The sequence below is a fragment of the Aptenodytes forsteri genome, unplaced genomic scaffold (genome assembly GCF_000699145.1).
Source record: "Aptenodytes forsteri isolate BGI_AS27 unplaced genomic scaffold, ASM69914v1 Scaffold33, whole genome shotgun sequence".
Lineage (NCBI taxonomy): Eukaryota > Metazoa > Chordata > Aves > Sphenisciformes > Spheniscidae > Aptenodytes > Aptenodytes forsteri.
Genome location: NW_008795037.1, coordinates 4,419,644 through 4,429,274, shown reverse-complemented (window position 1 = coordinate 4,429,274; position 9,631 = coordinate 4,419,644). Strand labels below are relative to the sequence as shown.

Below are 9,631 nucleotides of genomic sequence, written 5' to 3'. Positions count from 1 at the left end.
TCTAGTTGAAGAAGTCCCTGCCTATGGCAGGGGGGGTGGACTAGGTGACCTTTAGAGGTCCCTTCCAACCCAAACTATTCTATGATTCTAAGTACATGGTATGAGAACATAACTTTGGGACTTTTAAAAAACACAGGAAAAAATGGAAGGAGAAAAAACATTATCAAGAGAATAAGGAGTTCGACCAGGGGAGGAGAGTGAGAGAGTATTGAAAAATCACTGTGGATGTAGCTATGCATTAGTGGGTGTTCATGTAAAATTTGTGTAACCTTCTGCTGCTAAGTTTAATGGTGCTTAGTCATTCAGATTAACAAATAGTTTTATATCATCTCTCTTCCCCTCTTCCCTCCCTTCCCCCAAAACAGAAAGCTGTACTTAGTTGGGCATATCTTTCTATTTAAAAATACAGAAAGTGTAGATTTTTGACGCTGTAGGTTCCCTTTTAATGAAAGTAAGAATGTTTTTGCTTTTTTTTAATCCATACACCCATACCAGATCAAAGAGTAGTTTTCTATCCCTTTGTTAATACCAAAGATTTTCCTATACAAAATAAATTAGTTTCTACCTTTTAAAATGAAATTTTCATGCATAAGTTAATATGAAAAAGCAAGTCTATAATTTTTATAATTATGTTGAATTAAGTAGAATATTTTATTCTTTTTCTATGTTAAGACCAAAAGGAAAAGCTGATGCAAGAGAACAAAGACCTGCAGTTATGCTACCTGAAACATAAGCAACAACTAGATGAACTGAAAAATCACATGAAGTTTTTGACAAAGGTGAACTCTATTTCTGTTTAGAATATGAGCAAATAATCCTATTCTATGTTTTATGCATAGTGCAAATTCTTTTTGAAAGTAAAAGAATACAGAAATATAAGTGTTTATTTATTCATGATATCAAGCAAAATGTCATGTCCAGTGAGAATGCATCTTGTTATCCTGAATGTCTTTCTTCGATATTCATTCACATTTGATAACACCTTTTCACTAAGTATTTCTGTTTCAGGAAAGTGATATTGATGTAGCAGAACTCAGTGAAGCTCTCTTGCTTATGAAGGTAACTTACAAAGAATGAGCATATGGGGGGTTGGAACTAGATCTTTGATGTCCTTTCCAACCCAAACGATTCTATGACTCTATATACTTTGCTTTTATTCTTTTTTTTTTTCTTTTTTTCTTGAAACCCTTTGTTGACCATTACATGTTTTCTACATAGTGCCTGGGATTTGCAAGGGCTGAATTATTTGTGCATCTTTTAGTAGTTAATGCTTCAAGCTCATATGTGTGCTTTTGTCATTTTTCAGTTACAGTGAAGCACAAGGAAAGATGAAAAAATTGCCAGGATGAAATCTAGAGTTATGTAGATAATTCATTATAACATCAAAAGTGAATTAAACCAGATTCACAAGCATTTTTTTAAAAAACTTACTTTTTCTCAGTTAAATTACTTATTGTGCCATCTTGTTCTTCCAATAATGTTTATTAAAAAAAAAATTTTGTGTTTTTATTCTGTAATTTATGGGAGCGTACTATAAGCATGGAAGTTCTAAAATGCAATACAGTGATGCTTAGCAACTTCTCTTTGTTTATTAAAACAGAAAAACAGAAATACCCAGAAAATGTTCTATTTTTTTCTCTTGCACATAAGTTGTAATTTTATTGTTTACAGCAAAATTGAAAATGAAGTGGGGGTGGGGGGAAGAAATCAGTGAAAAAATAAGTTTGCATTAAGTTTCCAGTGTTCTAGTGACTTACATTTTATTTTCTTGAGGAAGTGTTTACTGTAAATAGAATATTCTTTCTGCTACTGAAGTGCAAATGATAATTCTATAATGATAATGAAAAAAAGAAGGAAAAACAAAACAAAAAAAATCACCTAGATGAAAATTAAAACCCCGGTATTAATAACAGAAGCAATGTAGACTTGAGAATAATAATTCAGGTTTTGTACATTCACTGAAGCAGGATTATTAATTATATAAAAGGCAAGTATATTAAGGGGTTTGTATTTTCATTGCATAGACAGGAGTGATTGCTTCTGAGTATCTCGTACATTTTAATTGGTTCCTGACGATCACGAGATTACATTACTGAATACAATCCTGACACTTACTGGTCTACCTCATTCTTATTTTTCGTGTTACCACATGCTCAAAATTTACAGTTATGCTTACTGTCTTATTGTTGTTCCAAAATTATATCCCAGTGTTACATTTAACCAGGCACAAATACATCCAAATATTTTGCAAAAGTTTGTTCTAGTAATTTTTCAAATTTGCTCCAGGTTCAAAAGCAGCAGAAAAATGGGGACCTAATGTTTTTGGAAAAAGTAGAAGATGATACCCGTAAAGATTTAGAACACTCCATGCAGGAGCTGCAGTTAACACATGCGGAAACAGTGCAAGAACTTGAAAAGACAAGGAATATGTTAATTGTGCAGCACAAAATTAACAAAGATTACCAGGTACTAAACTCTACTCACAGTGGAAAATAACCTGATAATAACATTTTAATATTTGTAGCACTGGAATTTGTCATAAGTGAGACTTGCAAATTCAGCAACAAAGCCAGTCTGTTTATAGGTAACCTAACATTTGCTGTTGTTGAAAGTATTGTTTAAAAAGCATGAGATCCAAGTGACTATAATGTTAGTCTTTTAACTCACCCTGATCAGAGCCCTCAAACCATGCCTTCTTGGGATTATCTCTGAGCTCTTATCAGGTCCTCACAGGAAAAATAGTAAGTGTACTTATCAAATAAGCTTCCTTTTCCACAACACGCTGCTTTTACTCTCTTGTGCTGGATTATTGCAGATCATATTTTGACTTTTTGTTCAATAAACCTAAGTTTTAAAATAACAAAATCATTAAAGAAACTATTAGGAACATTGTCCTGAAAGAATAGCTAGTTTGTTTTTCTTAATAATGTTTTTAGATTTTGCTGAAATTGGAATTGATTGCTGTATTGCTGAATTAAAAACTGCTGTTATTTTTGTGTACTCTAAATGTTCTTTCCTCAAATCTAGCTGTATTTTAATTTGTAGCCAAAAACATGTGCAGCATCAATGCAGACAAGCCTCAAAAGTCCTTTTTACATGCAAATTTTTTTCAGACTGAAGTAGAAGCAGTGACACAAAAGATGGAAAGTCTACAGAAAGACTATGAGTTAAAACTGGAACAGTATGTCCATCTTCTTGATATTAGAGCTGCACGCATCCGAAAACTAGAAGGTATCTTTAAAGTATATTCTTCTCTAATTTTTTTTTATATTTTATCTCTTGCAAATTATTGTTGTAAATTTGTTCTTCAGTTGAAACACTTCTCCATTCCTAAAACTAGCAGAAAGGTCAGTTCTTTCATGGAAAATTATCTGTGTGCTGTTTCATTGACTTAAATGATAAAGTTATTAATCAAACAAAATTCAACAAAGCATTTATGCTGCAGCTATTGCTGAATAAGAATAAAACTACCAAACTTAGATTTTTTTATTTTTTTTAAATAAATTGTACATTTATAGTCAACCTCTTATTTTGCTGTTCTATCCTTGCATAATCATTTTGTGTTGCTAAAAATCCCAAAGTCATGGTATAATATACCAACGGAATATTTCAATATGATGAATTTAAATTGCTGTTTTAATGGCTTCAGTTTGTAAAAGGTGCATAGGAAGCCTGAAATAGGATACCTTACAAACCCTGATATCATAACAATTTTCATGTTTTATCTCCAAGTTGCATCCCCTGTACTAAAGGACTGCATGATGATTTATGTCCTAATTTTGTAAGCATTTGTTCACCTCTTGCCACCTATGAGGCCAGGCAACATGTAAAGGTCTTTGCTGATAGTTCCGTCCACTCAAGATATTACAGAGGTTAAAAGTCAGATGTATTCTTTCTTTCCCTAGCAAATTTAGTTCAACTCTACAAAAATACGTCTTAAGTCTGCTACATTTGCATAGTGATACTTATTTTGATCATTGCATAAGACTTCTGAATTTTTGCTTGCTAACTTCCTTGTAATCTGTTATTAATTGTTAGAGTCCTGTGTCTGTTTTTAGGTATATTGAAGCAGCTCCATTGTGGAGGTATTCTTGGTTGTTGTCAGTGTGCTAAATGAGCAGTAGATGTATGATTTCACATGTGTGATTTCTTTTTTTGGTTACACCTTTAAGAAAGTAACGCTGTTAATATAATTGAATTATGCTTTTTTCCTCCCTACTCGGACATTAATTATATTTGATTTTTAAACAAGACGGTCATATTGTAGCTCTATTTTATTTGTTGCAGCCCAACTAAGAGATACTGTCTATGGTACAAAACCACGTAAATCCAGACCAGAAATATTGCCGGGTGATCCAGTGGATGAATTTGATGAAACTTTACATTTACAAAGAGGAGAGAACCTTTTTGAAATTCATATCAGCAAAGTGATCTTCTCTTCTGGAGCTATGCGTGCTTTTGGTGACCATGAACCTGCAACTTTTTGTACTTACGCATTCTATGACTTTGAACTTCAGACAACCCCAATAGTTTATGGGCGTACCCCATCATATGACTTCACTTCTCAGTACCTTGTGCAGGCTGATAACTGCTTCTTGCACTATATACAGCAAAAGAGTATCACACTTGAGGTTCATCTTGCATATGGCACAGATTATGAAACAGTTGCTGCATGTCAACTGAAGCTCCACGAAATCTTGGAGAACAGTGGGAAGTTCTACAGCACAGCAAATTTAGTTGGTAATTAACATATCAAAAAGTATTCTGATTGATGCAGTATTGTAAGTGACAATTAAGTAACGGTATTTGGCCAACAATGAATTCGTGTATTACTATTTTAAAAGAAAAAAAAAGAGATTTACACAACATGGTATTTCCTGTTGGATGTGCAGCATGTTCTGGTGATTCTACCTACAGTTGTGAGAAAGCTCTGACTTCGCAGAGTGCAATTTTGCCCACAATGGCTGAGGACAAAGATGGTGTTAATATAGTGATCCTGAAGTACGTGACATTAGAAGTATGTGGCATGCTGGAAATGGCATTAGAGAATCTTGTCTGAAAAGAGCAAGTGATTCTTTGTCTTGTATAAAGGTTACTTGCAAAGTGTTACTACTACGCATGTAAAGAATTTTAGTAAAAGATAGTATCACCTTACTCAACAGAATTATACAAAAACAGCATGGAGAAAAGTAGTTAGTAGAGCAGTGTACTTGATTGCATTGTAGTATTATTCATATGTTAGAATTTCTCTGAATACTGTAGAGAAGACATTTTTAAATGACTGATACTTTTTTTCATTTTGCTTTATTTTATGTATTGTTAATTGTGTTTTAGTTGTTTAATGCAAGTTCCTTTCATCCTCCAATTTCTCTGTTTGACAAAATATACATTAAAAACAAAAACATTTCTGCATTATAAGACTATCAAACATCAGTGCATTATATCTGGCCCAAATGTCATACATACATCCCCTCATTCCTTACCAATAAATAAATGAAGAAATGGTTACAGTGGTTGTAATTTAAACTGGTAAGTCAGAGGTCTTCATATAATAGTCGTAAGGCATCAAAAAGGTGCAAATGATGGTGATTACAGTTAATAATATTTTGTATAGTAGCATAATCTATGGGGGAGTTAGTTTAGGTTTTGTGCAAATGTTAGGTTAGGTTTTGTGCATTTTTTTTTCCTTTTAATTTAATTCATTGTTTTAAAATAATTTTAAGATAACGCGGACAAGCCTTTTTTAAGAAGTACTTAATATTCTGTGCTGCTTACTTTTTCTTTTAGAAGTATTTTGTCAGATCAGTATATATAGAGACCTCTAACTGCCCACTTTTGTCAAAAATCTCGTTTAAGAAGCCATTATAAAGTGGTATTTTTGCCAGTAATTTAAACTGCATACCACTTTATGGGGCATTTCCAACTGTTGACATACAAAACTGACCTAAGCTTTATTTGCCTTAAAGAGATTAAAATAATGAACTTGACTTGACTTTATAGCTTGGATAATAAATATTGCAGATTACAATATAAAAAAAATGCTCATGTTTCAGTTTTGGATCATACATGTAGAGCCAGAGGAGGAGTTTCTGTTTCTAACATGAACTGCACATTTCATGTCACAAACACTGTCATAATGCATAGTCACAAGATAACTAATCTTTAATTTGTGGTGTTTCCTAGCTTTTGACTTAAGTAATTTAATGTTGAAAAGAAAATTAATGCAATCCCTTATGTATTTATTCCTTAGGAATCAAAGGAAACATTCAAAATTACGGTACCGTAGAATACGGGATCAGGTTACGAGTTCCTATAGATCAAGCTATTAGTCTCTACAAAGAGAGGTCAAAGGCTCTGGGGTATATAACATCCAATTTTAGGGAACGTGAACGACCATCTCAGGTAGGTTTGGGTTTGTACTTCATAGTTTTGATAGAATAAACTGTTCAAAATTACTTTCTCAGTTCAAATAGTTTACTTCAAGTCTTGATATGTTAAAGGTTCTAGAACTGGAAAATATCTTTAGCAATTGAATGACATGTTTTTCATGTAAAGAGATAAAGAACCAGTTGAACTATAGCTTTCCTGAAGAGACAAAGTCTTAAACTTCAGTTTGTCACTAGAATATTTGAAATTATTATATTTAGTTTTTCTTAACCTGTAAGTGCCAGATTTTCTTAACATTTTGTTAGTACGATATTCAGGAATGTTAAACCAACTGGGTGTCAGATCAGTATACCAGGTGAAGTGGTTGTTCAGAAAGGTCTCAAAGTTCTTAATGTTTGAGTATTATGAGATTGAGATTATTTCACTTTTTTCTTTTTTTTTAGCTGGATAATGAAGAGAATTTTGATAATATAATGCACTGTATAATCATGTTTAAATAAGAGTCACAGAAAAAGAAGGGACTTTGAGATATCTTTAGCAATTGTTTAAGAAATAAAAACAATCAGGTTGAAATGTGTAAGTTAAAACACTTTAGAGTCTCTAACAGGCCATTTTTTTACCTATAGCTGTTTAAATTACTGTAAGTCTGGAGTAACTTTAATGTTTTATATTACTCCATAATGTAAATTTATATTGTACTGGAATCTCAATGGATTCCATGATGTAATCTGACAAGTATGTTTAGTGTGTGAATTCTATTAAAGGTTAGCGTAGGCATTTTCAGAAAAACTTCATGTTTGATAACATTGTAACATTTGCTTTAAATCTGATTTTTAAAGGAATCAAAGGTATTTTTAACTAGCTCAAGAAATCTGGCCGTTGTTAAATGCCAAAATCTGTTATTTAGTTTTCTCTATTTTTGATTATGTTATTTCTAGCTGTGTTACCAGTCCAAACACAGTTGAGAGGTAAGGCATGTGGAACAGAGCGTTTTGTTGTAATTATTGTGAAATTGCAAATTCAAACATGGCAACTGAAATATACTGATTATACGGGAGAAAATAAAATAAGAAAAATGGCAGAAATGAAGAGCAGCTTCTACAGAGCTGTGTGGAACACCACTGTTTTCAGAAATGTTTTGTGGCAGAAACTAAAAGTCATATAGCTATAGCAGATGGTTACATTATGTTAAGGGTTCTGTCCATCTGCAGCTGCAAAAGTAACTTCAGTTGTGCGTTCCAAAATTTAAGCTTTCACTAGTTAAACATACATATAAAATTGTGTCCTGTATAGCTACAGAAATCATGGAAACATGAAGTGTACATAAACTGCTATAATTTTTTTTTTCCAGTTCTGTATGTAGCCAGAAATAGTAGTCTTAAGGTTGCATATTAAGGACTTAAACTGTCATGTTTGGTTTTCTTGTTAACTATTTCAGTGTGGATTATTTAATCAAAATATTTAACATTTTATCACAAAAAATCAAATTGATACATGTTTCCCCATATACCAGTGGACAGAACTCTGGCTTCCACAAGCAAGATAATTAATGAAAATAGATGTGATATATTAGGGTAAAAAAGGAGAGCCTTTTGAGGTCAATCTAGATGAGGATTACTCATTTCAGGTAGTCATGTTATTTGTTTTCTTCTTATTCTTTAATTTTTATTAAAATGAATTTCCCAGTTTGCCAGCTATGGGTTCCACAGTATGTACAAGCCATGCTGATAGGTAATTCAAAAAATTTGTGATATCATTGAGTTTTTTGATTTATTTTTAATTTCTTCCAAATATTTATTATGCTATTCACATGCTGATTTCTAAATTTTGTAAATTGTTTATGTAGGTAAAGGTTTAGGAGGAGGAAGAAACCAGAGGAATCTGTGGTGCAATTTTAATTATGGAAAAGTATATATATAAAAGGGACTAAAGTTATAAAAATTTCCTGACACAGAATAGCTGTCAAGACCAGAATCCTTAACTTTAAAGTGGTACTAGATATGAATCACTCTTAAAACTGTGATCTTCACTGCTTTGTAGATAATCAAATGACAAGTAGATCATAAAACTTTAGAAGAATAAAGCAAACAATCACAGACCTGAAAGGATTAACCTCTTATTTCCTTATACCAACAACCCAAGAGAGATGTCATATTTATAGAACAAGTAATATTTTGACATATAAAATTAAACAGTAGTTGGAGTGTCATTGAAATAATCAGTTATTTGTTCTATTTATATAGTTCTTAGAGTTTGCCAACATAAGAATTCTAATGTTTTTAATTTAACTTCTTTTTCATTTAAAGCAGCAGATACTCAAAACTGCCCAAGTCAGCACTTCAACAGATGGCAATTTAAATGAACTCCACATTACAATAAAATGTTGTAACAGTCTACAATCCCGAAAAAAACGTCTTCAGCTAAATCCTTATGTTGTCTACAAGTTCTTTGATTTTGCAGACCATGATACTCCCATCATTCCTAGCAGCAACAACCCACAAATAGATGACCATATGTGTTTCCAAGTGCCAATGAATGCAGATTTAGACCGATACCTAAAATCAGAATCCGTAACCTTTTATGTATTTGATGATGGTGAAACGGAAGAAGGTGCTTATGTAGGGAAAGCCAATGTGCCTCTTATTTCTTTAGCACATGACAGATCTATCTCAGGTAAGAATTAGAGCTCTTTAAACTTAACAAAATCTTCACTTCCTGTTTTGTATCTCTTTAAGAATCAAACTAAAGAAAGGCTCTTCAGAGGGATCTGGACAGGCTGGATCGGTGGGCTGAGGTCAGTTGTATGAGATTCAAGAAGCTCAGTGCTGGGTCCTGCACTTGGGTCACAACAACCCCATGCAATGCTACAGGCTTGCTGAAGAGTGGCTGGAAAGCTGCCTAGCAGAAAAGGACCTGGGGGTGTTGGTCGACAGCCAGCTGAACATGAGCCGGCAGTGTGCCCAGGTGGCCAAGAAGGCCAATAGCATCCTGGATTGTATCAGAAATAGTATGGCCAGCAGGACTAGGGAAGTGGTTGTCCCCCTGTGCTTGGTATTGGTGAGGCCGCACCTTGAATACCCTCACTACAAGAAGGACGTGAAGGTGCTGGAGCATGTCCAGAGAAGGGCAACAAGGGTGGTGAAGGATCTAGAGCACAAGTCTTATGAGGAGCGGCTGAGGGAACTGGGGTTGTTTAGCCTGGAGAAAAGGAGGCTGAGGGGAGACCGCATCGCTCTCTACAACT

The 9,631-nt window shown here is 33.5% G+C and overlaps 1 protein-coding gene across 1 annotated transcript in view; it reads left to right on the top strand.

The window, feature by feature from the left end:
* Window positions 1-9,631, top strand: part of RPGRIP1L (RPGRIP1 like) — a 69,906-nt gene that overhangs the window by 23,250 nt on the left and 37,025 nt on the right. Inside the window, exons 8-14 of the mRNA XM_019471375.1 lie at window positions 673-779; window positions 1,009-1,059; window positions 2,287-2,466; window positions 3,114-3,231; window positions 4,288-4,740; window positions 6,251-6,402; window positions 8,694-9,060. Coding sequence (XP_019326920.1) covers window positions 673-779; window positions 1,009-1,059; window positions 2,287-2,466; window positions 3,114-3,231; window positions 4,288-4,740; window positions 6,251-6,402; window positions 8,694-9,060 — 1,428 coding nt within the window. The remainder of the gene's footprint in view (window positions 1-672; window positions 780-1,008; window positions 1,060-2,286; window positions 2,467-3,113; window positions 3,232-4,287; window positions 4,741-6,250; window positions 6,403-8,693; window positions 9,061-9,631) is intronic.